The sequence below is a fragment of the Rattus norvegicus genome, chromosome 20, assembly GCF_021556685.1.
Source record: "Rattus norvegicus strain SHRSP/BbbUtx chromosome 20, alternate assembly SHRSP_T2T, whole genome shotgun sequence".
Taxonomy (NCBI): Eukaryota; Metazoa; Chordata; class Mammalia; order Rodentia; family Muridae; genus Rattus; species Rattus norvegicus.
The window spans coordinates 4,050,317-4,076,020 of NC_141553.1; the positions used below are offsets into that span (position 1 = coordinate 4,050,317).

The following is a 25,704-nucleotide window of genomic DNA, read 5'->3' on the forward strand; positions in this document are numbered from 1 at the left end:
CCAAGGAAGGCGTCATCCAGGCAGAAGGAATCAACAGGTTAGGAGCAGAAGTGAAACTGGGGAGATGGGGAATCCCCAGCCCCGCCACTGATCTCATGGAAGCAGACTAAGATTTTGTCCGAACCCTGTGCTGCAGGGCAGAGCGCTGTTTGTCACTCTGTCTCCGAGTTCTGACACAGAAGCTGCCAGGATACCAGGAGAGACTTGCAGGCCAGGCTCCCTGTGTCCTCTCCTCCACCCTCTTCTTCCTTCTTCTCTTCAGAAGTCAGATCATGGAGTCTTCTAGAAGAAAAGCCACTTCCGGGAATACAATCACAACACAAGCCTTGTGGATGCAGTGGAGAGACGCTTCTCCTTTAAGAGGAGGCACTGGTCTGCAAGCCCCATCCGGACCCCACAGAGACCAGGCTCTGTTAGACTGCATGGGCGGCTCACGCTGCCAAGCCTGAGTGCAGGACTCTCATCTGTAAAGAGGAGACTTTGCCTCTTCCCTCAGGATCTGTCTTCTCAACCTCGGGTTTAGACCCTGACTCCTTGTGTTTATTCCCAGAAGATGCATCTGTGGCTCCAGGTGGGTGCGTTTTACAGGGATCTTCATTCTTAGTCCTGAGAGGTTTCGGGGGTAACAGCTGAGAACTCCCGACCTGATTTGCAAGCAAAAGGCTGAGACATTAGGAATAGTGAAAGTCGGTTTTTAAAAATTATATATATAAATTATAATTTATATAAAATTATATTATATATAATTCATAAAGCACACTGTAGCTGTCTTCCGACACCGGAAATGGGCATCAGATCTCATTACAGAGGATTGTGAATCAACATGTGGTTGCTGGGATTTGAACTCAGGAGCAGTCATTGCTCTTAACCACTGAGCCATCTCTCCAGCCCAGTGAAAGTCTTTTAAAACCTCAGTGCACACACCAGTGGCACACATCCTCCATCAAGGCCACACCTCCCAATCCTCTCTGAACATGGCCTCAGCTGGATTTGAAGGATTCATTCCCATGAGCCTGTGTGGCTGTTCTCATTCAAACCAGCACAGCAGTCACTGTGAAGTGTAAGAGGCCAGCAGAGTTCTGGAGATGTGTCCAGTGCAGGATGAGGGAAATGCCCTCACACAGGGCACTCTGCTGAGTTAGGTCTCCCCCTTTGTCTCTGTCTCCTCCTGCTCAGCCCCTCTGTGTCTCTGTCCCTCAGGTCTCACCCATCTGTGCCCAGCTCCCCTCCCTCCTGAGCTCTGCACTGACCCTGTCTCTTCCTTGGCCTCTGGTTTCTCTATGGTGTCAGCCAGCAGCTGTGAGGCAGCTGTGTGGTTCCTGAGGCAAACATTCCAATGGTGGCTGGGGAGATGGCTCAGCAGCCAGGAGCACTTGTTGCTGGTGCAGAGGATCCAGGTTAAGTTCCCTCAGCACACGGTGGCTTCCACCATCTGTGACTTCAGTTCCAAGGGATCCAATGCTTGTGCACCTACATATTTATATGCACAAAGAGGACAGGTCATGAAAATAAATATGAAAAATATGATTTTAATCATCCTGCCTGTCTTTCTTCTACACATCAAGAGTGTGAGGTCAGGGGCGGAGGGCACAGTGCTATTCAGACAACAGTGGACCACCAGCCAGTGAAGAGAGCTCTGTAACAGGAAGTTAGATGTCGGTGAAAGAGTGTATTGAAATGACAGTTTGCAGAACAGGATAAAATTAAAAATACAAAAGATCTTTCACTGTATGGACCTACTGTGCACAGTGGGTCACAGCCTCATCCCAGGGAGAAGACACAGTGTGTGCTGATCTTTGTAATTGAGCAGATATCAGTTTTGATTCCCCATGAAGATGAGAAATTCTACTCAGACGGTTGAATACTAATTTATAACAGACCAGGACATGCAAACACCCAGAATGTTCCTCAGAGAAAGGTGTCCCCTTTCCCCATCTTCCCTCCCACTGCTGACCCCCCAGGTCTCACCTGTTGAAGATGGTAGAGAAGTGTCCCATCCTTGTCCAATAGCACCTCCTGGTGGAAGAAACAGAGAGGACTGAGTCTGAGCCCACGGAGCTGAGGGTAAAGGGGACCCAGGCTGGCTGAGCTGCCCAGGGCTTCCTTGCTGTCTGTGCTTCTCCAGGGCTCTCAGGTCTCATGCTGCCCTGCTCTCATCACACTTACATCCAGAAGAACTTTACATGCTTTTCCAGCCATGGGAAGAAAACACCCTGTAAGAGGGGAGGCAGGAGGCAGAGCCCTGAGTGCTCAGAGGAGCTGCAAAGCCCCAGAGTACGTGCAGAAATCTGACCTGGACTATGATGTTGATTGTTTGATGTCAGCTACATGGAGGGTTAACTAAAACCCCAAAATGGAGGGCACCATCTGTGAGGCGGTTTTGCTTAAGGTGAAGTGGGAAGATCAGTTTCTGACCCTTTCCTTTGACGGAGGAAGAGACACCTGTAATCCTGAGTATTTGAGTGGAGTCCCTCCCTGTTTCTAATCTGGCCACACCTTCTGCTGGAGGCCTCAGTGAAGACATGGAAGGAATCGCTTGCTCTTTGTCTGCTTGCTCTTGCTCCTGCTCCAGCTCCTGCTGCTTCTGTGGGACATTCCTGCCTGCCCGTCCTTGCTCTGCATAATGACAGCAGACTTACATTTATTTATGGAGGCCTAGGCTTCATGCTGGGCCTGTCCCAGCTTCTCCTAACTCAGTTATCCCATTTACACCATCCTAAGTTCTGCCATGTGGCTGCTCACCTCTCCTCAGATTCACACATCCCAACCCCTCTGAGTCTGGGTGGTGAATCCCCCATGCTTCTCTCTTCCCAGAGTTCCTCCCTCTGACCAGAATCCTGCCCTCAGCTCTCCTTGGCTATAGGACATAGGCTTTGTATCTCATCCTTCAGAAGGTGCTTTAGGTAGGCAGGGTAATCCAGGCAGTATGATAAAGGAATGGAGGTATGGCCACTGCTCCCAACAATGAGAAAAGACCTGCTGAGGTGCGTGTAAGAAGAAATGAAATGTCGGGGCTGGAGAGATGGCTCAGCGGTTAAGAGCACCCGACTGCTCTTCCAGAGGTCCTGAGTTCAATTCCCAGCAACCACATGGTGGCTCACAACCATTTGTAATGGGATCCAATGCCCTCTTCTGGTGTGTCTGAAGACAGCAACAGTGTACGTATATATAATATATAAATAAATCTTAAAAAAAAGAAGAAATGAAATGTCAAATGCACAGTCGAGGAAGATCGTCATAAATACCAATCAGGAGAGAGGGAGATTTGCTTAGGGACACTGTAGAGGACAGACACATGAAGCTGAGGAGTGGTAATTACCCACCTGGCAGAAAATAGCGTCAAATGAATGGGATTATAGAGTCTGAGCTAGCCGGACAGCAGCCAAAGGTGTTTGACCAAGGCCTTAAGCACATATGTCTAAGAGTCCTTATTTCTTGACCTGAAGAGGCTGGGTAGAACACACGAGGTCAGGGCTATAAACACCAGGCAGTGTTGGCACCTGTTGCAGAAATGCGATTAGAAGTTACACCAGCATTTCTGTGCTGTTTGCTTCAGAATGTCTTTGTACAGATATTTGTGTTATCTGTGTATCATACAATGTAGCACCAATTGAGAGAATTATAAATGGCTATAGCATTTGAATTTGAGATAGAACAAGAATGACCCTCAAGGGACATTGCCACTCTTTCTAAACTTACACGGCCTTTGTGATGTCACACGGGACAGTTATCTCATGTTTCCTCATTGTTATGACATGGTTATTGGTTTCGTTTGGAAGTTCCCCATCACACAGGGAGATGTGACTGTGTGTCCAGTTGTATATCATTAAAGTAAGTGGTGTTTTTTCCTCTGACCCAGCTTGCTCCCAGTAATTTACACAGAGAGACTATGGTTTGTTCAATTCGCTTCAAAGCACGATCACTGGGCATTACTGTTCTGTTTTTTGGGGTTTTTTTTTTTTGTTTGTTTGTTTTTCTTTGGTTCTTTTTTTCAGAGCTGGGACCCAACCCAGGGCCTTCCTAGGCAAGCTTTCTACCACTGAGCTAAATCCCCAACCCCTACTGTTCTATTCTAATCCTCTAAGCTAACCTAGCTTCCTCCCAGCCTCATCTCTGGTGATACTGTCATTCTAGTGTAGATGTGGCTCTATTAGTGGCTCTGCTGTTTTCTCAAGGTGGCTTCTCCACCTCTCCTCTTGGCTGAAATCCCCCCTCTCCTTTGTCTCCTCCCCTCCATGGAATCAGAAGTACCACCCTGTTCTCTCCACTGCTCAGTTCTTGGCTGATCAGCTTTATGGACAAAGCAGAAAACAGACGGGGAGCAATGTTCGCGCACACTCCAGACAGGACGTTCTTACCTTAAGCATTCCAGGGCCACGCCCAGTTTAAAACCAGATGTGCAGAAGCGAGAAATCGTCATTTGAGTGACACAAAGGTAATCTTTACACTGTGCACAATGACAGTTGTGCTAACAAAGCTGACGAGAGGTGGACGTGTGGTGGCCAGGCTTACATGCCAACTGGACTGCATCTGGAGTTAACCCCAACATGGAGGGAACATCTGTGACAGGATTTGCTCAGTTTGAAGTGTGAAAAATCAACTTCTATATGGATTTTGTGGTAGGAGATACATTTTAATCCAGAGTATCTGAGATGGAGACCCCCACCCTAAAATGGACCACACCTTCCGGTGGACGCTACATAAGGACACGGATGAAGGAAGCCTTTGCTCTTTGCCTGCTGCTCTGCCCTGCTGGGAAGTTCCTTTCTTCACTGACTTGAGCGCCTACGTCTTTGGGGTGGTAGCTTACACTGAAGGGCAGCTGAGGCGTCCAGCCTTGTACACTGAGCATCTACTGAATTCTTGGAGTTTCTATTCATCGTCAGCCATTGCTGAGTTATCTGGACCACAGACTGTAAGACATTATCATGCATCAAATACATTATATTATATATAACATATAAATGTTCATTCTATACGTTCTGTTACTCTTGAGACACGGCTAATACACAGACCCAGCAAGGTCAGGAAGCACTGGTCTGCCCTGTGGTGAACAGAAATGTGTGGTTTAATGAGAATGGCCCCCCAGGCTCATAGATGTGAGTGCTTGGTCCCCAGGGTTGGGCACTGTCAGGAAGTGTGGCCTTGTGGGAGGGACTGCATCACTGAGGTGGCTGAGGAGTTTCAAATGCTCAGGCCAGGCCCGGGGTCTGGCTCTTCCAGCTGCCCGCGGATCTGGATGCAAACCCTCAGCTGTGTCTCCTGCATCTTGTCTGTCTGTCTGTCTGCTACTGTGCTCCCCACCATGTCAATAAGGAACACTGAGGATCGTGGGTGCCATCGAGTGGCCATTCATGTTGTTTATCTAAGGGACACTGAGGCCAATGTTGCATGGACAGGTGAATAAACTTAGGCATCTTCAGGTTTGGTTTCAGATGCACAGGGTGGAGGATTCTAAGAGGCCTCCCAAGAGAACAAGAGGGTGGGAAAGATCCTGCTGCCCTGGGTGAGAGAGGGGAAGCAGAACGTCACTGCAGCCTGGAGCCATGGGCGCCCCCAGACTCAGGGAGAAGAAAATGAGGACCAAGCTGTTCAGTGGGTCATCACCACAACTCAGCAGCCTGGCCACACCTAAGAGTCCCGGTGCCTGGTGCCAGGACTTTTGTAGAAGCCAGAAGTGGAATGAGAACCAAGCTCTCATAAAGGATCTTATTCATAGGTAAGGGTTGAGAATGGAGTCTCAGAAGCCATGAGGGCCTAGAGGAGTTGCAGGGTTAGAGTTGCAAGTTACAGGCGTCTCTAACATGAGAGGGTAGGAGAGGGCAGGAAGAGTCACAGTCGCCCAGCAGGGCCTGAGGAAGTTGCAGGGTTACAGCTCTGAATGTGGAGGGATGGAGGGAGGACCAGAAAATCACAGGGCCTAAGGAAACTGCACTGAACACCAACCAGGTTGACCTAGCAGAGCTGTGAGAGAGGTAGCTCTGAAGGAAAAATGAGCAAAGGAATGGTAGGGAGCGCCATGGCACAGGAGAACCTAAGGGAACTGCAGAGTGGCAGCTCCAATGGTAGGAGAATGGGGCCAGGTAAAGAGGGCCAGCCTTAAAGACTGAGGTACCAGTGAAGGCAAATACTTGAGACCAATGAAGCATTAGACAGCCAGTTATGCAAGCCCGCCATCACTGTCCATGGCGTCCTGTTACACTCCCTCCAAACATCCCATGTCCTCCCACAGCTCAGGAAAACACAATGTGAATCTGTCTTAGCAAACTCCATGTGTGTCTGTCTCAGTTAGCACGTCTAAAACTTCCACTGCAATCTGCCAATTTGCCTGAGTCCACAGAATTGGTAGGAAGCCTCCAGAACACCATTTCTTTCTGTAAAGTCAGGACAAACAATGACCAACAAGGAATGGCCAGGTACCATCCCCATCCAGCGTCTTTGCTCTGGTGGGAAGTTCTTCTCAACTGCAGAGAGCTTTTCTGAAGTGCCATGTATTTCAAACTTTTGGTTTTCTTAGAAATTCAGTTGTGTGGGATGATATTTTACTGAGGCAAACGTGTGAAGGAGTGTTTTCCTGAAGCAGACACAAGTGAAAGGACATTCTGCTAAAGCAAGGACGTGAAAGGACCATGATAAAGGATTATTTGATTATGACACACAGGGATTGGTTCACCTTACATTGCTTTGTGGAGCTCCGTTTGTTCAGGCTCCATAGAGAGAAATGCACCAGAAATGTTCTGGTGGTGTGCTGGCGGCTCCCTGCTGCTTCCGTGGACTGGGCTGATTGGCAGAGTGACGTCAATCTGTGAATGATACAGACCTATGTGAAGTTTGGCTAAGATAAACTCACAGGCTAAGGCAAGACACTTGGTGAGGCAAGACTTATGGAGGACATGTGAAGTTTGGAGGGAGTATAAATGGGACCCAATGGACAGTGACAGGAGGCTTGGATTGCTTGCACAGCTCTCTTTGTAATGCTTCTTGGTCTCCTGTCTTCACTGATCTGCCCTTCCCTGAGAGAGGCATGCTAAGGGACTTCTCCTGGTGTCTCTGCTGATCCTGATCCCTCCTGCTGACTCCTGCCAATTTGTCTGAGGTCTAGCTGTTTCTGCAAGGTCGTGCTACCACTGCTGCTATCTGGACACTAATGAACTGACCTGTGAACTGAACTGCTGATTTCCTGACAACACAGAGAACACTTGCTCCAAAGATCAATTCCTAAACAGGTCCATTTTCTCTGTATCCTATTACCCATTTTTTCCCACTACCTTTAGTGGGTTGTGGGCTTGAAGGGAGGTTAAAGCATTTAAGAGACCACATTAAAGTAGGGATGAGAAAAATATAACATTACAGCGCCATCTCTGTGGAGCTGCTGTGCGAGGCAGGAGAGGAGGCGCTGGCACTATGGACAGCTCCTGTGAGACAGCTCTTGCGGTGGGATTTGACCAAGACTGTAGGCTGAGGCAGGAAAGGAGTCACCATTGTGAATAGCCTCTCCTGACAACAGTAGGCTGAGGCAGGAAAGGCGATGCCCAACCATGGACAGCTCCTGTGATGGTGGCAGGCTGAGGAGATGTCAGGGCCTCTGCCTAATATTAGGAATGGAACAAGTTTGACAGCTCCTGTCAGGGCATATTACTGCAGGCTGGGGCAGAAAGAAGCGATTTGCTGCACCTTTGATGGAATTTGCAGCTAACAGCTTCAGGTGTACAGAACTGATCATTGAAAATAAAATGCACATTTTACAAAGGGTGCCAAATGTGGGGCGATGCAGAATGGGCAGGTTTATTTCAATTACCTTAGAACAAAGGCAGGAAGAGGAGGAGTGGATACTTTGTTTCAAAAAGCCAACAGGGTGCTTACTGAGGCTGTTCTTGGGACGTGCCCTGTATGGTTTTTAGCAGCCATATTTTTTCTCCTTTTTCTCATTTTGTGCTATTTTGTTTATAAAAAGTTGAAAGATTGGTGCTTATCCAAGGATTGATAGGTTTCTTGTTTAAGTATTGGTGGGTTTTCTGGGAAGTTCAGGGGCTGGTGGTTGGGGGGAATTCTTTTTCTTTGTTGTTGTTTTTGCTTTTGCTTTCTGTTTTTTTGTTTTGTTTTGTCTTTTGTTTGCTCAGGGATTGATAGTTTTTTTTCCTTTTCGTTCTTTCTTTCTTTTTTTTTTTTCAGATGCACTACCTTTCTCTGAACTGGGCCGATGGGTTCGGATAAGAAGTCCTTCCTGGCTGCAGGCGGCTTTGCTGTGGTGCCCTCTCTGTGGAGTTGCTGGGAGAGGCAGGAGAGGAGTTGCCCCCAACATGGACAGCTCCTGTGGGGAGCTCCTGCTTCGGAAAAAAGCAAATGAGCCATCCTGGACAGCTACTGGGATGTCTTCAGGCTGATGAGAGGCCTTGGTGTAGCCATTTCCACAAGAGACACAAATTTTGACAGTTCCTGTGAGGGCATCTTAAAGCTGAGACAAGAAGGTGGGGCCTGGGGCTGGTTTGACCGATTTTGCCGAGCACTGCTTAGGAACTACATGGTGTAGTTTGGAGCCGCTGGTATTGGGAAAACTGGGAGAAGGGACTGTTTGACTAGACTGTAGGAGAACTGTGGGAGGAACGGTTGGGAGAAATGTTTAAAGAGGCTGGGCTGGAAACAGGCAGGAGAAAAGGAATGGATACTTTGTTTCAAAAAGCCAACATTGTGTTTTCTAAGGCATTTCTTGGGCCATGCCCCACATGGATTTCCACGTCAGTTTTCTTTTCCACTCTCCATCATTTGGGGCTATTACTTATAAAACGGAGGAAAGATTTGACTGAGGAACTGGAATAAATATGGGAAGAAATGGAGAAGCTTGGGATTCAAAACATGGAGGGAAAAAGGAAAACAGGAGGGTTCCTCTCTCTCTTCTGAGAAGTAGCAGAGTTGGCTGTGCAACTGGAGAAACTAACGGAGGTAGAAAAGATTGAAAAATTTCAAACACAAGAAAAGGGAGAACCAATAGGCTCATTCCCAGTGACTGGAGCAGAGAGAGGGAGCTTCCCCCAGTTAGAAAGAGAGGAAGAACCTGGGTCAGAGGGCGGTCAGGTCAAAGTGGAAAGCAGGAGGATGGTCAGAGGAGACTGCCATGTTTCGTGGACAGGGATAAACCCACAGCACCTTTTGAGGGCAGGCTGTCCTGGGTCACAGAATCCCAACAGCATTCCAAGTAGTTCCACCACAGCATATGCTGGCTAATGGAGATAATCCACCCACACGGTTATGACAATACAGGATGGGGTGCTGTACACATGATGGACCTAAGGCATTTCAAAGACACAATGGTGTCCTAAGAGATGCCCTTTTCCTATGTGAAACAAACTCTAAATATTTAGACTACTCAGAATTGAACTATTCCCCAAGACTGAGGAGGATTGGTAACAGCTGTAGCACAGGCTGGACCTCAATGGTAATGGTTGCCATGATGGAGAGCAGAAGCCAGGAATGTGGAAGAGCACAGAGGAGGAGGGGAATTAACACAGCTCAGGTCCACTTGAGAGGGGCTCTGCGCTGCTGTACAGGAACAGGGCAACTTGAGGATCCAATCTCAGAACAGTGCTGCTGAGCAGCTTTAAGGGCTGGGAACGGAGTGGAGGAGCCAGGACGGAAGTCCACATCACTTAGAAAAACTATGCAAGTCTCGGGAGAAGCCTTCACTGACTTTCTTTTTTCTTTTGCAAGGATTAGTTTCAGCTGTGCACAAAGCCATGTCAGACCCTGATTCCAGACAAGTGCTGTCTGAGACCTTAGCATTTGAAAAATCTTCAACTGTGGCCAGCAGCTCTGCACGGTTACTCTGAGGCCCCTGGCTATTTCCAGTTCCCTGGGTGTAGCCTAGCGATGGAGGCCCACAGTCACTCAGCAGCTGTCGATGTTGGGAGGAAGTTGCCATGTGAGTAGACGGTGAATGGACACTTCCTGCATTGAGGTCCGCAGCTAGTGCTTCGGTGGCGAGGCCAAGGCTTCCAAGTCCGCGCACCCGTCCGAGCGCCTGCCAGGAGCCAGTGCACTTTGTTTTGTCGCCTTCTTGGGCCGCCAGGGCAACTATGGCTGTCCTCACCCTGCCGCTGCCACATTACATCACCCAGACACCAGGTGCGGCTCACGGGAGGCCACAAACTTTGAGCCCAGACAGGGCTGGGCTGTACACTCTATGTGCAATGCATCCACACAATTAACTTACATCCGATTGATAAGGGTATTAACCACCCACGTAGATAAGATAAACCTGTCTACAGAAATCCATCCCTGAAGAAATATTCATGACAACCTGTGTCTCCATAGAGATGCGTGGCTAGGATCCTTTATGTCTCCCTCCATGTTGCTTCTCCCTTTCTGCTCCCTTTCTTCTCCCCAATGAGAGGCCTCATTTGATCTTGTGTCTGCCTTCACCTGTATACATGGCCAAGATCTGCAATGTTGGCAATCACGAGGCCTTCTCAGAGAAGAGAGAGCCAGGAGAAAGGATGTCGTGAAGACAGAGAGGTGAGTGGTGCATTTAACTCTTTTTCTTGTTCTTGGATTTCTGCAAGAATGGTGGTTTGTACTTGGACAAGAGAACGCCAAATACAGACAGAGCTGCTAGGCCAGGTTGTATCAGGTCATAATCATGGGTCCCTTGACTGGTGTAGTCCAGCGAGAATCGCGTGGATCTCAAAACAACCCACGTAGAGCCTGCGGGTGTGCGATAAAAATTAGGGCCCTGATAAGGACCTTGGATAATAATCTCATCATTTCTTAAGGTCCTAACATCATGGATTCTGCATGAGTGATCGGGACAGCCCACGTTCTCCTCAATCCATCTGTCTATGCAGTAGGAACGTTGCTGATCAGACAAAAGAGCACAAGACAGGAGCAACTTTTCCAGGCCGTGTCTTAAACTCTGTAAAATGTAACATTTTAGCAGATTGGCATCCCACAGGTGGGCCATCAGCCACGGCTCTGAGACAACCATATCTCTGAGGTTTAGCATGGTTGGTATAATTTCCTGTCAGGAAAAAAACGCCAGGCAAATGGGGAAGTTACCTCCCTTTCACCCGGTGCTGAAGCCTCACAAGTGATTTTCATTGGCTCAAAGGACCGCCCAAAGGAACATCACCAGCAAGCCGAATTCAATCGTTTTCCTGAAAAGAAAAAGAACACGTATTCTCAGGGAAGAGGTTATTCCCTGGATTTATTATCATTATCAATTTGTTTTACCAATCGCTCTGGCGGCCATCTGGCTGCATCATTTTCTTGAGAAGAAATGCAGACTGACCTCTCCCAGGTAAGCACTGGCTCGGGTCCACGCCATATTTTATCAAAAGGATCTTTCCATTTGACCGAGGCAAACTGTTTTTGTGAATTAGGGTGCCAAAAGCAATCTGCAGCTCACTTTTCATCAGCATCCAATTTTTAAAAATTTAAACTAAGAAGGGCATGGTTTACTATATTTCTGGGGGTACCCTTCATAGGGTATCATTTTTAAATTTTTTCAATAGTGGTTTTTAAAGACAAATGTGCTCTCTCTACCATGCCTTGTCCTTGAGGATTACAGGGAATCCCTGTAAGATGTGCGATGTGTAACTGTGTACAGAATTCTTGAAAATCGTTTGAGATATAATCTGGACCGTTATCAGTTTTAATTTGTTAGGGAAGCCCCAAGACAGAAAAGCAATGTAGTAGGTGGGCACTGACCTGGTTGCTGGCTTCTCCATTTTGTAGGGTAGCAACAATGAACCCACTATAGGTATCTGTACAAACATGAATATATTGTAAGTTACCAAATTCTGAGCAGTGTGTGGCATCCATTTGCCAGATTGTATTTGGTACCAAGCCTTTGGGATTGATTCCCAAGTGTGGAGGTGGGAGGTGAGTCTCACAGGAAGGACATTGTTTGACTCCATGTCTGGCTCGTTCTCTGTAATATCAAACGTCAATCTTAATGTGTGAGCCTTTAAATGATGGAAAGAATGAGCTGTCTGTGCCCGGTGAAGACTTTCAGGTAGGCCAAGGGGAGGCGGTGGCTATGAACTTAGCGGCCCCATCTGCCACTTCCTTGCCTCGGGTCAAAGGTCCTGGCAGACCAGAATGGGCCCTAAGGTGTCCCAAGTAACACTTCTTCGTCTGTTTTTGGATAAGTTTTTGACAACATAAAAACAAGGTGGCTGTTTCTGAGACATCGAATGTGTCCCACAGGTTCTAACAGAGGTGTGGGATGGGCTAGGTAAGTGCTGTCCGTGTAAACATTCAAGGATTCCTCAGGAGAGGCAGAAAGGACTGCAGCACTGGCCTGTAGTTCAACCACTCAGGCAGAGGAGTTTTGAGTCTGGAATTTAACTATTTTCATTTTTAAAGTACAGGCTGCAATGCCGTTAGAGGATCCATCAGTAAACACACCAGTCAAGCCTCATCTAAAGGATCTTTACTAATAATTCAGGGGGATATAAGAGCATGTGACTTACGAAATTGAATTCGCCTGTCAGGTGGACGATGGTTGTCTAAACCTCCTGCCTGAGGCCCAGGCAACAGGCCCTGTGTCTGTGTCCTGTGAAAGCCAGTCGACCTGAGGTCGGGTGTGAGGCTGAATAACTTCTGCTGGCTCAATTCCAAAGTGTTTTCTATTGTTCTCTCTTCCTAAAATAACAAACTCTGATACAGCATCACAATAAGGTAATAAAACCTCCTTCGGGGAAGAAGGTAAATGAATCCACACCATAGGGTTACTCTGCCAAAAAAGGCCGGCTGGTGTCACAGTCAGCTTAAATGTGATGAGCACCAAAGGTTGATGATGATTTGTATGAGTGACAAATTGTGTGGCAATGGCGTCCTTGACCTTTTGCAGTGCCAAAGGTGCTGACTGAGAAATTGATCTTCAGGATTTAGGGTTAGGATCTCCTTTGAATACATCAAACAAGGGTTTTAATTCTCTGGCAGTTAAGTTTTAAATAAGGTTGAAGCCAATTAATATCACCCAACAATTTTTGGAAGTCATTAAGAGTATATGATTGATCCCTGCGAATGGGAGCCTTTTGATGAATTATCTTTGGTCCGTTCATTTGGAATCCCACGTAAGTGTAGGCTCCTGTAACTGAACCTTTCCTGGAGCTATTGGAAGCCATGAAGCTGCTAGCCCCTTTGTCAGCTGGGTAAGGCATTGTAAACCTGGTCCACCTTCGTGTCCTGCTATTAATATATCATCCATGTAGGGGCTGGGGATTTAGCTCAGTGGTAGAGCGCTTACCTAGGAAGCGCAAGGCCCTGGGTTCGGTCCCCAGCTCCGAAAAAAAAAAAGAACCAAAAAAAAAATATATATATCATCCATGTAATGGACAATATACATGCTTTTCAAGAACCTCTGATTGTTTGTATGGCCTTAGCAAGGTACTTTTGGCATAGGGTGGGAATATTGGCCATTCCTTGAGGGAAGGTTCTCCATTGCTAGCGCCTCATAGGTTCTTTAAAATTTATAGATGGTAGACTAAAGGCAAACCTTTTCTGATCATCAGGATATAAAGGAATTGTAAAAAAGCAATCTTTTAAATCAATTATTACCTTATAATAACTTAGAGGTACATCTATGGGAGAAGGCAGTGCAGGTTGGAGGGCACCCATGAGTACCATGGTAGCATTCACAGCTCTTGAATCTTGTAACAGCCTCCATTTGCCAGACTTTTTCTTAATAACAGAGATAGGAGTATTCCATGGAGAGTTACTCTCTCTAATATGTCCTGCTTCCAATTGTTCCTGCACTGATAATTGTGCTAATTGTAGTTTTTCAGAGGTTAAAGACCATTGATCGACCCCTATGGGCTCATCAGACTTCCAGATAATTGGATTAGCATACCCTTGGGGTGCAGGCACATCAATGGCGGAAATCAAAAATTTCCCAATCCCTTTTTCATCCTTCTGGCCTGTGGCTGAGATAGGTTGTAGAGCCGTTTTCTCGCTTTCCCAATCCTTTTCCGGGCCTGTGTCCCTGGGCCAACATCTGAGCAGCAATCTCCTCATTAGAACGACACATTATAACTATCATCGGGGAAAGCAAGCCCCTCCCCCATAAATTCACAGGCAAATGAGGAATTACAAAAGGCTTAATGAGGCCTGAATTATTTTCCTTATCTCTCCAAGTAAGGTATTTTGAACTTTGTCTCGGGTTGATACTCTGACCAATCCCTCTCAGTTAGTTAATGTCTCTACAGTAGGCCAATGGGAGGGCCAATCTCCTTGTTTAATAACAGTCACATTGGCTCCTGTATCAATTAATCCTGTAAATAGCTTTCCTTCTAGCTAAAGTTTGAGGGAAGGTATCTGAGCAGTCATCTCCTGTACCCAGTAAATATTTGATGATCCAAAACCCCCATCTCCTCTTTTGGGATGTTGTATTTTATTGTCAGTTTTCATTAGGGGAAGCAATATTAACTGAGCTATCCTCTCACCCTGGGGAACGGTTATAATACTGTCTACTGCTTTGGCCATAACTTTAATTTCCGCTGTATAATCATTGTCTATGACTCCAGGATAAATCTGCAGCCCTTTCATGGTCACGCTGCTTCTTACTATAATCAATACAAACGTTTGAGATGGCAGCGGACCATAGATTCCAGTATTGAGAGCCTGAGCCCCCATCTCAGGGGTCAATACTGTGTGGGAGGGGGAACAGAGGTCCAGTCCCGCACTCCTGGGGTTAATCTACTAAGTTTTGAAATGGATTTTTGGAGTTGGCTGGAACAAAGCTGACTGCCCCACAGACTTGTTTCGGGGCCCAGGGCTGGCCCCTCCCTCCGTTTCCCTGATGATGTATTGTGTTCCCTTCAGCCTCTGTCTTTGATCTGCAGAAATTTGCCCAGTGTTTTCCTCCTTTGCATATTGGACAGAGGCCAGGAGCAGGGAGATCAGGTTTCCTAATTGGACCTCCGGAACAATCCTTAGCATAATGTCCTGCCTTACCACATTTTTTTTTTTTTTTTTTGAGCTGGGGACCGAACCCAGGGCCTTGCCCTTCCTAGGTAAGCGCTCTAACCACTGAGCTAAATCCCCAGCCCCATGCCTTACCACATTTAAAACACCCCCGTTTATTTTCGTCTCTGTTGGTGATGAATTCTTTAACAGTCTGTCCACCAAAGGCTGTAGCCATAGCAGGACCCTGTTGATACGAGGGTCCGATGTCTGAACAGAGGCGGATATAACCTGTCAAATCAGTCTTCTTTCTACAGGGTCTGATAGCCGCCTGGCAGGCTGGATTGGCGTTTCCATAGGCCAATTGTTTCACAGGATCAACACCTGCCTCTGTACATCCAAACACCCGACCTGCAGGAGTCCTGAGCCTGTGTACAAAGTCGGCAAAAGGCTCATCTGGTCCCTGTTTCGCCCCAGTAAGTGACGCTCCTGGATCCCCTTTTACAGGGAGTTTTCTCCAGGCCCCAGTGTCTGCTGCTTGAATTTGAGCGACAGCCAGGACCACATTGCACCTGAGAATCATTAATATCATAATTGCCTGATCCAGTCAGCTCATCAAAGGTCCATCCATCACCTGCCTGAGCATTCTTCTTGACAGTCTCTCTACAATGTTCAAAACATTCTGACTTCCAGAGAAGATGGTCGCCTCCTGTCAGTATGGCATGGACTAGTGTATTCCAGTCCCAGGAGTGAGCCAGTTTTCGGCCACTGATTCTAAAATGGCCAGAGTGTAAGGAGCAGAAGCACCATATTGGGCCACAGCAGCTTTTAATTCTTTGATAATTCTCAAGTCAAATCCCTGGTGATGTCTCCAAGGCTGTCCCTGTGCATCTACACTTTCGGTTACTGGGAAGGCAGAGCTTCCTTCCCGCGCTTCAGGTATCTGCAGAGCCCCTCCACGCATGTGCCTTCCAGGTAGGCCCTCTTTCTCTCTGCCTCACCAGCCTGATCCCACTTCCTCCGGGTTTTCTGCGCCGCCACGTCCCCCGCGGTCCACGTTTTCAGGTCTTCCTTCAGTGCAATGTAATCGCAGCCATCATAGGCGACTTGCTCATACCCGCGGAGGAGGCTCCCGTCCGACCCCACGTCACAGCCAAACATCCACTGGATGGTGTGAGAGTCTGGGGGACCCCGCGGTCAGACCCGGCCCCGCCCGCCCGCGGACTCCTCAAAACCCAAAGGGAAACCGGCCTGGGTCGTTTCTGCTCCGCACCTCGGACTTGGGACCCGGAAGAGCCCAGCCGTGTGGGGACCCGGAGGGGTCGTGACCTCCGACCCGGGGTCACTCACCGCCCTCGCTCTGGTTGTAGTAGCCGCGCATGGTCCTCAGGTCCACTCGGAAACTCTGCTCCCATTCCTTGGCGATCCGAGTCTGCTCCTTCCAATACTCCGGCCCCTCCCGCTCCATCCACTGCGCCCGCGGCTCGTATTTCGGATTCTCCGCGTAACTGTCAAAGCGCACGAACTCCGTGTCGTCCACGTAGCCGACAGAGATGAACCGGGGCTCCCCGAGGCCAGGCGGGGACACGGCGGTTTTGAAATACCGCAGCGAGTGTGAGCCTGGGGGCGGCGCGCGGTGAGACCCCGACTTCCTCCCGGGACCCCGGGCGGGTGCGCGGGCCCGGCGCAGCACCCGCCTCGTCCCGCAGAGGCCGTTTCCCTCCCGACCCCGCACTCACCCGCGCGGGTCTGGGTCGGGGCCAGGGCGGCCGCCAGCAGCAGGAACAGCGTGCACGGTGCCATCGCCCCCATCTAAGATCCGAGACCGGTCTGAGTCCTGCGGGCTGCGTGGACCTTAAAACCGATGCCTGGGGCGACGCTGATTGGGTCACAGGGATCGCGGCACCCAATGGGACTGAGATTTTCAGCGCGTCATCAGTATCCGGGCAGAAGGACCTGACACCTGTTGGAAGCAGAAGTGAAACTGGGGCTATGGGGAATCCCCAGCCCCGCCCCTCACCGCCTGTGGACTCAGACTTTGCCTGAACCTTGGGCTGTGGGACAGAGAGCTGTTTGTCACGGTGTCTCCGAGTTCTGCCCCAGAAGCTGTGTGGACACCAGGAGAGACCCGCAGGCCAGGCTCCCTGTGTCCTCTCCTCCCCTCTCTTCTTCCTTCTTCTCTTCATAAGTCAGACCCTGGAGTCTTCTAGAAGAAAAGCCACTTCCGGGAATACAATCACAACACAAGCCTTGTGGATGCGTGAGAGATGCTTCTCCTTTAAGAGGAGGCTCTGGCCTGCAAGCCCAACCCGGACCCCACAGAGACCAGGCACAGTGGGAGGCTCACACTGCCAAGCCTGAGTGCAGGAAAGAGGAGACTTTGTCTCTTCCCTCAGGATCTGTCTTCTGAACCTCGGGTTTAGACCCAGACTCCTTGTGTTTATTCCCAGAAGATGCATCTGTGGCTCCAGGTGGGTGAGTTTTACAAGGATCTTCATTCCGAGTCCTGAGATTGTCCATGTGGACCAGGGTCGTTGTCTCAGCACAGGAGACCCCTGTAGAGACCACGGACAGCACAGTGCCCTGTGCTACACTGCACTTCCCTGTGTCCACACTTCCCCTGTGCAGCTGCTTTAGTGACTAAATCACGGTAGGAAGGGAACTGTAATTAACTTTACCACAGAATAATGAGAGAGTGTGGGAGAAGTTATCAATCTGTGACCTCGCACTCCCTCTCTGACCTTCACTCACACTTAGGAGCTGAAGGGGTGAGGGACATGAATGTGTGGAACAGTGGATCTAATAACTGAGTTGGGGCCCCAGAGTTCCTCAGGCCTGAGCAGTGTGGACATTGGAGGAAAGATGATTCTCAGGCCAGAAGGCACACACTGGTGATGTGAGGTTTCATCCCTGGTCAGTAGTGTGGAGAAAGATTAAATTTACACCTTTCTTCATTCTGTGGATCTCTCCAAATCACAGCCATAGAACTGAAGTGGAAAGAAGAGGAGACATGGGTGGGGGCTCCTGAAGAGAGTCACCCATCACACAGAGCAACAAATGTGGTGACCACTGGTGTGAACTCCAGTCACCTCCCCATGCAGGTCTCCACAGCAGCCCAGCAGCCTCTCCAGGATTCTGGGGCTCCTGTTTCAGTGAACCACTCTTATTAGGTGCTGTGAGTGTTTTCCATGGAAACCTGAAGCTCTTAGGTTCCATCCTGACTGACCTAAGGATGCAGTTGGGGTAGGCAGCCCCACAGAAAGGATCTGTCTCTGTTACTTTTTTTCTTGTTTATTCTGTTTTTTGAGACAAGGTCTGTCTGCACTGCTCTGGCTGTCCTGGTACTCACTATGTAGACCAAGCTGACCTTGACCTCCCAGAGATACATGGCCTTTGCATCCTGAGGGCTGGGTGTCTTAGTTTCCCTTTCATTGTCGTGTAGAAACACCATGACCAAGGCAACACTTCTAAAAAGAAACATTCAGTAGTGGCTGGGTAACAGTTTCAGGGGTTTAGTCCATTATAACAGGAAGCATGGCAGCTGCAGGCAGACATGGTGCTGAAGGAGCTGAGACTTCTACATCTTGATACAAAGGCAGCCAGGAAGAGGATCTCACTTCCTCCAGAAAGTCCACGCCTACTCCCACAAGGCCACACCTCCTGATAGTGCCACTCTTTGTGGGCCAAGCATCCAAACACATGAGTCTATGGGGGCCACCTATTCAATCAACCACAATAGGATTGAAGGCCTGTGTTAGCACACTCGCTCTAGTTAGTTTTTATTTCTGTGATAAGACACCATGACCAAGGCATCTTATTAAAGAATATGTTTAATCTGTTCTCTAGTTTCAGAGGATTTGTGTCCATGATGGCCGAGGAAAAGGTGTAGTGGGGGAACAGCTGAGAGCTCCTGACTTGATTTGTGAGCAACAGGCTGAGATATTGGGAATAGTGAAAGTTGTTTCTCAAAATTTTTATTATATAGCTGTCTTCAGACACACCAGAAGAGGGCATCAGGTCTCATTAAGATGTATATGAGCCACCATGTGGTTGGTGGGATTTGAACTTAGGACCTCTGGAAGAGCATCCAGTGCTATTAACCACTGAGCCGTCTTTCTAGACTAGTGAAAGTCTTTTAAAACCTAAGTACCCAACCCAGTGGCACACATCCTCCATCAAGGCCACACCTCCCAATCCTCTCTGAAAAGTCCCTCAGCTGGATTTGAAGGATTCATTCCCATGAGCCTATGTAGCTGTTCTCATTCAAACCAGCACAGCAGTCACTGTGAAGTGTAAGAGGCCAGCAGAAATACTCAAGTTAATAAAAAAAAAAAAAAAAAGAGGCCAGCAGGGTTCTGGAGATGTGTCCAGTGCAGGCTGAGGGAAATGCCCTCACACAGGGCACTCTGCTGAGTTAGGTCTCCCCTTTGTCTCTGTCTCCTCCTGCTCAGCCCCTCTGTGTCTCTGTCCCTCAGGTCTCACCCATCTGTGCCCAGCTCCCCTCCCTCCTGAGCTCTGCACTGACCCTGTCTCTTCCTTGGCCTCTGGTTTCTCTATGGTGTCAGCCAGCAGCTGTGAGGCAGCTGTGTGGTTCCTGAGGCAAACATTCCAATGGTGGCTGGGGAGATGGCTCAGCAGCCAGGAGCACTTGTTGCTGGTGCAGAGGATCCAGGTTGAGTTCCCTCAGCACACGGTGGCTTCCACCATCTGTGACTTCAGTTCCAAGGGATCCAATGGTTGTGCACCTAGGTACTCACATACAGAAATGAGTACACATCATGAAAATAAAATATAAAAATATAATTTTAATAATCCTGCCTGTCTTTCCTCTACACATCTAGAGTGTGAGGCCAGGGGCGGAGGGCACAGTGCTGTTCAGACAACAGTGGACTACCAGCCAATGAAGAGAGCTCTGTATTAGGAATTTTGAGATGGTTGAAATAGAGTGTATTGTAATGACAATTTATCGAACAGGATAAATTTAAATATACAAAAGATCTTTCTCTGTGCACAGAGAAACATGGCCTCATCCCAGGAAGAAGACACAGTGTGCGCTGCTCTTTGTAATTGAGCAGATGTCAGTTTTGATTCCCCATGAACAAGATAAATTCTACTCAGACGGTTGGATACTAATTTATAACAGTCCAGGACATCCAAACACCCAGGCATTCCTGCAGGGAAAGCTGTCCCCTTCCCCCATCTTCCCTCCCACTGCTGACCCTCCAGGTCTCACCTGTTGAAGATGGTAGAGAAGCGTCCCATCCTTGTCCAATGGCGCCACCTGGTGGAAGAGAGAGGACGGAGTCTGAGCCCACGGAGCTGAGGGTAAAGGGGACCCAGGCTGGCTGAGCTGCCCCAGGGCTTCCCTGCTGTCTGTGCTTCTCCAGGGTCTCAGGTCTCATGCTGCCCTGCTCTCATCACACTTACATCCAGAAGAACTTTACATGCTTTTCCAGCCGTGGGAAGAAAACGCCCTGTAAGAGGGGAGGCAGGAGGCAGAGCCCTGAGTGCTCAGAGGAGCTGCAAAGCCCCAGAGTAGTTGCAGAACTCTGACCTGGACTATGATGTTGATTGTTTGATGTCAGCTACATGGGGGGGGGTAACTAAAACCCCAAAATGGAGGTCAACATCTGTGAGGCGGTTTTGCTTAAGCTGAAGTGGGAAGATCAGTTTCTGACCCTCTCCTTTGATGGAGGAAGAGACACCTGTAATCCTGAGTATTTGAGTGGAGTCCCTCCCCGTTCCTAATCTGGCCACACCTTCTGCTGGAGGCCTCAGTGAAGACATGGAAGGAATCGCTTGCTCTTTGTCTCTTGCTCTTGCTCCTGCTCCAGCTCCTGCTGCTTCTGTGGGGCATTCCTGCCTGCCTGTCCTTGCTCTGCATAATGACAGCAGACTTACATTTATTTATGGATGCCTAGGCTTCATGCTGGGCCTGTCCCAGCTTCTCCTAACTCAGTTATCCCATTTACACCATCCTAAGTTCTGCCATGTGGCTGCTCACCTCTCCTCAGATTCACACATCCCGACCCCTCTGAGTCTGGGTGGAGAATCCCCCATGCTTCTCTCTTCCCAGAGTTCCTCCCTCTGACCACAATCCTGCCTTCTGCTCTCCTTGGCTATAGGACATAGGCTTTGAATCTCATCCTTCAGAAGGTGCTTTAGGTAGGCAGGGTAGGACAGAGAGGCTTCCTCCCACAGGGCACAACAACATTACCTCAACATTGTCCCCGTTAGTCCTATAAAAGGCAAATCTTTCTCTGACATCATCAACTATACACAGTGAGACCAAATATAAATAATTATATAATTTACATAATTTACATAATTATAAAGAGTCAATAATTCTTAATTCTCATTAAGAAATTCTATTTAATTATTTGATTAAGAAGTATTTGAGGTTGGATCATCTGGACTTTTTGTCTGGTCTCCTTTGGTGTCTGGTCCTTTCCCTGTAAACACACTAACGTTTATATGTAACATACATTTCTGCATTAACACATGCATAGAGTGTAAAGTGTACACAGTTCAGTTCAAGATGATTCTGTTCTATGTGCGAGAAGGAAATGCATCAGGCTCTATATGTCTGTCTGTGCTATATCCCCAAGCTGCAGTGTAAGTATCCAGCCATGCCATGGGAAAGGGTGACTTGAGAAGCCATGCAGGCTTTGTGGCCACCGAGATTCACTGGCTATGCATAGCGACACCCTGTCTGCAGACATTCATGTCTCAGCCAGTTTCAGAGCTGTTTCCATGTAGAGGGACGAGAATTCATGTTTTGTTTTGTTTATTTTGATGTTCTATTTGTTTTCTTCCTTCATTTTTGCAACCAAGATTTTCAGGGGGTCTCCCCTGGTCAAATGTAATATTTATTAATTTTGAGGGAAGTTATAGCTTTTCTTCTCCTGTTGAAAGAAAGACAAAACATCTCCCTGAACTCAACACACTTCCCTCCTTCCATTCTGAGGGTCTCACATATATCTGCTGACCTGGTCCAGCAGTCCTTCCTCAACTCCATGTTTTTCAGGGCTGTGTTTCCTGTCTCTAGTCCTACAACCAGACTTCAGACAAAGTAGATTCCAGGAGGGGAGGTCGAGTTCGTAGTCCATGAGGAGGAGCCTCTACTTCTGTGCACACATGTGAGGAGCTTGACAGGTTTGCTAATTCCCTAAGCAGAAGTCTGGGGACTGTGTGGGAGTGGATTTTGAGGGTGTGGGATAATGACGGAAGGAACATAAAATTGAGTCTGGGTGAGGTTTTCAGTATGGGAACACTGACTGGACATTGGACTTTAATATGTGATTTTACCCTTTTAAAAAGGTGAAAAAGGATTGTTTGAAGGGTTGGCTGAAGTGTTTATCAAAAGGAGGTCTACTGAAAAGGGGTTGAAGATTCACTGACAGCCCTACCTTACACCTGACCTGGGAGACAGTAGAGCCAGGAGGGGCTGACTGAGCAGAGAGGCTAGAACGATTGTCACAGTCTGGAGCTGCTGTAATTGGGACAACTGGGAGAAGGGACTGTTTAAGTGCAGTGTTGGGAATTGAGGGAGGAGTTGGGAGAAACGTTAGACGGGGTTGGGCTGGATGATGGAAGGAATAGTTGGAAAGAAATTAGATTGACAGGTCTCTCCCTCTTTCTCTCTCTCCTGCTTCTTTCCTCTCTAGTCATAGGGGATAAAACCAGGAGGACAAAGGGTGGGGAAAAAAGAACCAACAAAGTAAGGAAGACCAGCTACATGGCTCTCTGTGTATCCCTGGTTGCCCTGGGACTCACTCTGTACCCAAGGCTGGTCTCGAACTCACAGATCTGCCTGCCTCTGGGTATGCACAACCAAGGCCAGGAAATATTCTTAATTAAATCACCACAGAAGCCTACTGAAGTTTTGTTTGGTCACATAAGTGGGAAAATTGTCAACAAATGAGAGAAAGGCTATATACTAGTGGCCAAAGAGCATCTTGTCCCATGAATCAGTTTGTAACCTTGAGACAGTTTGCAGATGCAGAACTCCTTGAATGAATGAATGGCCAAGTTACCCTGAGTAAGTACCTTATAGAACAGCTAACATGTATACTGCTAGCCTTTCTCCAGTGCTTTCCTAGTGGGACCTACAGGAGACCCAGGGTAACCATACACTAGGGGGGAAGAACTAATCAGACTTACCAGGCTCTATTGCATATTTGCCCAAATTAATGCTGACTCCAGGAGCTCCCAGGAAACATTATGGTTCTTCAGTCAGAGTAGAGTGTTATGGAGGGCCAGGGATTAATGAGGTTTTGGCTGAAATCTGAATCACATCAGGTCCAGTGGGTTCCTGTATTCATCCTGTGGTTATTTTTCCAGTCCCAGAAGGTAGAATTGGGATACATGTACTTAGAGGTTGTCAGAATGCTCACACTGGTTCCCTGACCTGTGGACTGAGGGCTATCATGGTTGGAAAGGGTAACTGGAAACCTTGAGAGTTCCCTCTGCCTAGGAAAATAGTGAATCGAAGACAGAAACACATCCTTGTAGAAATTTGAGAAATCACTGGCACCATCAATTGTTAAGTCATTCTCACAGTCAATCTGTCTTGCTCTGCACTGGCCTCATAGGAGATGTATAGGGAGATGTGGTCAGAACAACTTTTGATTCTGGTAACATATGTATGCTTCAGAGGGTGGGAAATAAAGCCTACCAAATATTCAAATCCTTCTAATTCAATGAAATTCAGGAATCCAGTGGTTTGGGGCATGCAGAGGTATTCCATCGAAGAAGAAGGGAAGGCTCCTGACCTGGCCCCTCCCACCACCAAAACAGGAGCACAGGGCTTAGTTTGTGTCTTTGGATTCTGCAGACAGCACATCCCTCACTTGGATCTGTTACTCTGGCCCATAAGCCTTCTGAATCAGAGAGCTGCTAACTTCCTGTGGGTCCTGGGACAGGTGAAGATTCTTCAACAGGTCCCGGCTGCAGTTCAGGCTGCTCCAACATCTTGTACCATATGATCCAGCAGACCTGATGGTAGTTGAGGTGTCAGTGACAGAGAAGGATGTTGTTTTGAGGATTTGGCAGGCCTATGTGAGGGAATCACAGAAGAGAACTTTGGGATTTTGGAGCAAGGCTCCACCATCATCTGCACACAACTATTCCCCCTGTGAGAGACAGCTCTTGGCCTTGGTGCGACCTGAATATTTGACAATGGGCCACCAAGTTACCATGTGACCTGGGCTGCCAGAATGGGTTGGATGTTATCTGACCCACCAAGTCATAAAATAGGACACACACAGCCCTAAGTTGTTATCAAATAGAAGTGGTATAAACGTAATCAGGACTGGACAGGTCCTACAGGCACAAGGAAGTTACATGAAGACTTTGCCCAACTGCCTCCGGTCTCTAGTCCTGTTACAATGTCATCTGCAGCCAAGCATGCACCTGCAGCCTCATGAGCTGTGCCTTATCCTGGAAGACTGAGGAAGAAGAGACAAGGGCCTGTCTTGCTGATGGCTGTGCATGCTATGCAGGCCCCAGCAGACGTGGACAGCTGCAGCATTACCACCCCTTGCCAGGAGAACCCTGAAGGACACTTCTGCTGGAAGTTCAAGCCATGCACATGGTAATGCCCTTTATTTGGATGGAGAAATGGTCAGATGTGTGATTGTTCTCTAATTCATGGGCCATGACCAGTGGAATGGCTGGATGGGCAGGGCCTTGGAAAGAGCAGGGTTGGAGTCATCTGGGGAAGAAGCCGGGGGATAGATCTGTCCACGTGAGTAAAGGCTGTGACAACATTTGTGTCCCATGTACATGGTCATCAAAAGGTGATGTCAGCTTGGGAGACGTTCAGTAACCAATTAGGTGGGTGACCCATTCTGTGGACAGTCAGTCTCCTTACCAGACATCATTACCCAACGGGCCCATGACCAAAGAGGCCATGGTAAGGGGGTTACCCCTAAATGTACAGCTAAGTGGTGCAGTCAGGCAAGCCTAGTAAGACTGCCCCCACTACGCTGACAAGAGAGCGATGGAAAGGAGAGGTGGGTCCCCACAATTTTGTCAGGACTGAGAAAGTGACTCCAGTGTCCTGAAGGAAGGTGAGTGAATGTCCTAATACAGTGACAATTATCCAAGCCTCTATGGCAGTGGTCAGGCCATTGGAGTCTCCACCCACTCAGTAGTCCATGGCTGAACCAAGGATATGGGCTGAAGGGTGATCAGGGGTTGATGTTCCCCTGGCTCAGGGAACTCTGGGAAAAGTAGCTCATGAGGAGGTGTTTCCACCTGGGGTCTCAGGATCCGGGTGAGTGTATTGTGTCAGGGCCTTTGTAAGGCAGCCCAGGACCTGTGATGGATTTCCATAGTTATCCTGATGACCTTCGGAATTTTCCATCATTTACAGCCATAAGGGGAGCTTTGTGAAGATGGCCAGGGTGCAAGTTGTAAACTGATTCATTGCTAGGACGCCCCCTGAGGCATTGTGATTCCATTAGGGCCCTGGTCTGGGACTGTCTCACACCCATCTGCATGGGCAGCTGCTGCTGAGGACAGAGAGACAGCAGAGACGGAAGAGAAGAGAAGGGACTCTGGGTTGTTCTTCAGTGTGATTGACAGTGGAAGGATTGTCTGCTTCAGCCTCACAGCCAGGAGGAGCTGTTAGTTCCTTGATTGGCTGATGTCTTGAGGTCATTTTTTAATCAAGATGGGCGTGAGGTCACATGGCAAAGGCCATCCTTTCAAACCCTAGCAAAGATGGCTGTCAGCAAAGAGGCCTCCATCCTGATGAGGGTCCAGCGGCTGAGATGGCAACAAGCCTCAGGTTTAAAG

The 25,704-nt window shown here is 48.3% G+C and overlaps 1 protein-coding gene and 3 long non-coding RNA genes across 23 annotated transcripts; 1 reads left to right on the top strand and 3 right to left on the bottom strand.

Moving 5' to 3' along the window:
* Nucleotides 1-104: 104 nt before the first annotated feature.
* LOC147998508 (uncharacterized) lies at nucleotides 105-24,685 on the top strand. Of its 16 annotated transcripts, none has more exons than XR_015645524.1 (6): nucleotides 342-466; nucleotides 17,269-17,372; nucleotides 21,929-22,056; nucleotides 22,222-22,395; nucleotides 22,569-22,802; nucleotides 23,615-24,666. It is a non-coding gene; the product is annotated as an uncharacterized LOC147998508 (long non-coding RNA). The 16 variants fall into 16 exon arrangements; XR_015645526.1 differs by lacking the exon at nucleotides 17,269-17,372 and adding an exon at nucleotides 20,289-20,436 and having other exon boundaries at nucleotides 366-571; nucleotides 21,929-22,040; nucleotides 22,569-22,783; nucleotides 23,716-24,666; XR_015645515.1 differs by lacking the exons at nucleotides 17,269-17,372; nucleotides 22,222-22,395 and adding an exon at nucleotides 20,289-20,436 and having other exon boundaries at nucleotides 105-571; nucleotides 22,569-22,783; nucleotides 23,716-24,666.
* On the bottom strand, nucleotides 577-4,426 carry LOC147998509 (uncharacterized). The gene is made up of 5 exons (XR_015645479.1): nucleotides 4,359-4,426; nucleotides 3,324-3,440; nucleotides 1,969-2,016; nucleotides 1,251-1,470; nucleotides 577-663 (listed from the first exon to the last, which is right to left on the bottom strand). It is a non-coding gene; the product is annotated as an uncharacterized LOC147998509 (long non-coding RNA).
* On the bottom strand, nucleotides 4,613-7,541 carry LOC147998510 (uncharacterized). Of its 2 annotated transcripts, none has more exons than XR_015645477.1 (2): nucleotides 6,679-7,541; nucleotides 4,613-6,574 (listed from the first exon to the last, which is right to left on the bottom strand). It is a non-coding gene; the product is annotated as an uncharacterized LOC147998510 (long non-coding RNA). The 2 variants fall into 2 exon arrangements; XR_015645478.1 differs by having other exon boundaries at nucleotides 4,613-4,913; nucleotides 6,679-7,493.
* Nucleotides 8,115-16,733, bottom strand: LOC147998511 (RT1 class I histocompatibility antigen, AA alpha chain-like). Of its 4 annotated transcripts, XM_087598657.1 has the most exons (4): nucleotides 16,641-16,733; nucleotides 16,252-16,521; nucleotides 15,058-16,082; nucleotides 8,171-11,147 (listed from the first exon to the last, which is right to left on the bottom strand). In XM_087598657.1, exons 1-3 carry the CDS (start codon nucleotides 16,711-16,713, stop codon nucleotides 15,805-15,807), a joined length of 621 nt encoding a protein of 206 aa, XP_087454783.1. In that variant the 5' UTR covers nucleotides 16,714-16,733; the 3' UTR covers nucleotides 8,171-11,147; nucleotides 15,058-15,804. The 4 variants fall into 4 exon arrangements, 1 of the variants encoding a protein (XP_087454783.1); XR_015645463.1 differs by lacking the exons at nucleotides 16,252-16,521; nucleotides 16,641-16,733 and adding an exon at nucleotides 11,701-11,756 and having other exon boundaries at nucleotides 8,115-11,147; nucleotides 15,058-15,174; XR_015645462.1 differs by lacking the exons at nucleotides 15,058-16,082; nucleotides 16,252-16,521; nucleotides 16,641-16,733 and adding an exon at nucleotides 11,701-13,207 and having other exon boundaries at nucleotides 8,115-11,147.
* Nucleotides 24,686-25,704: the final 1,019 nt, after the last annotated feature.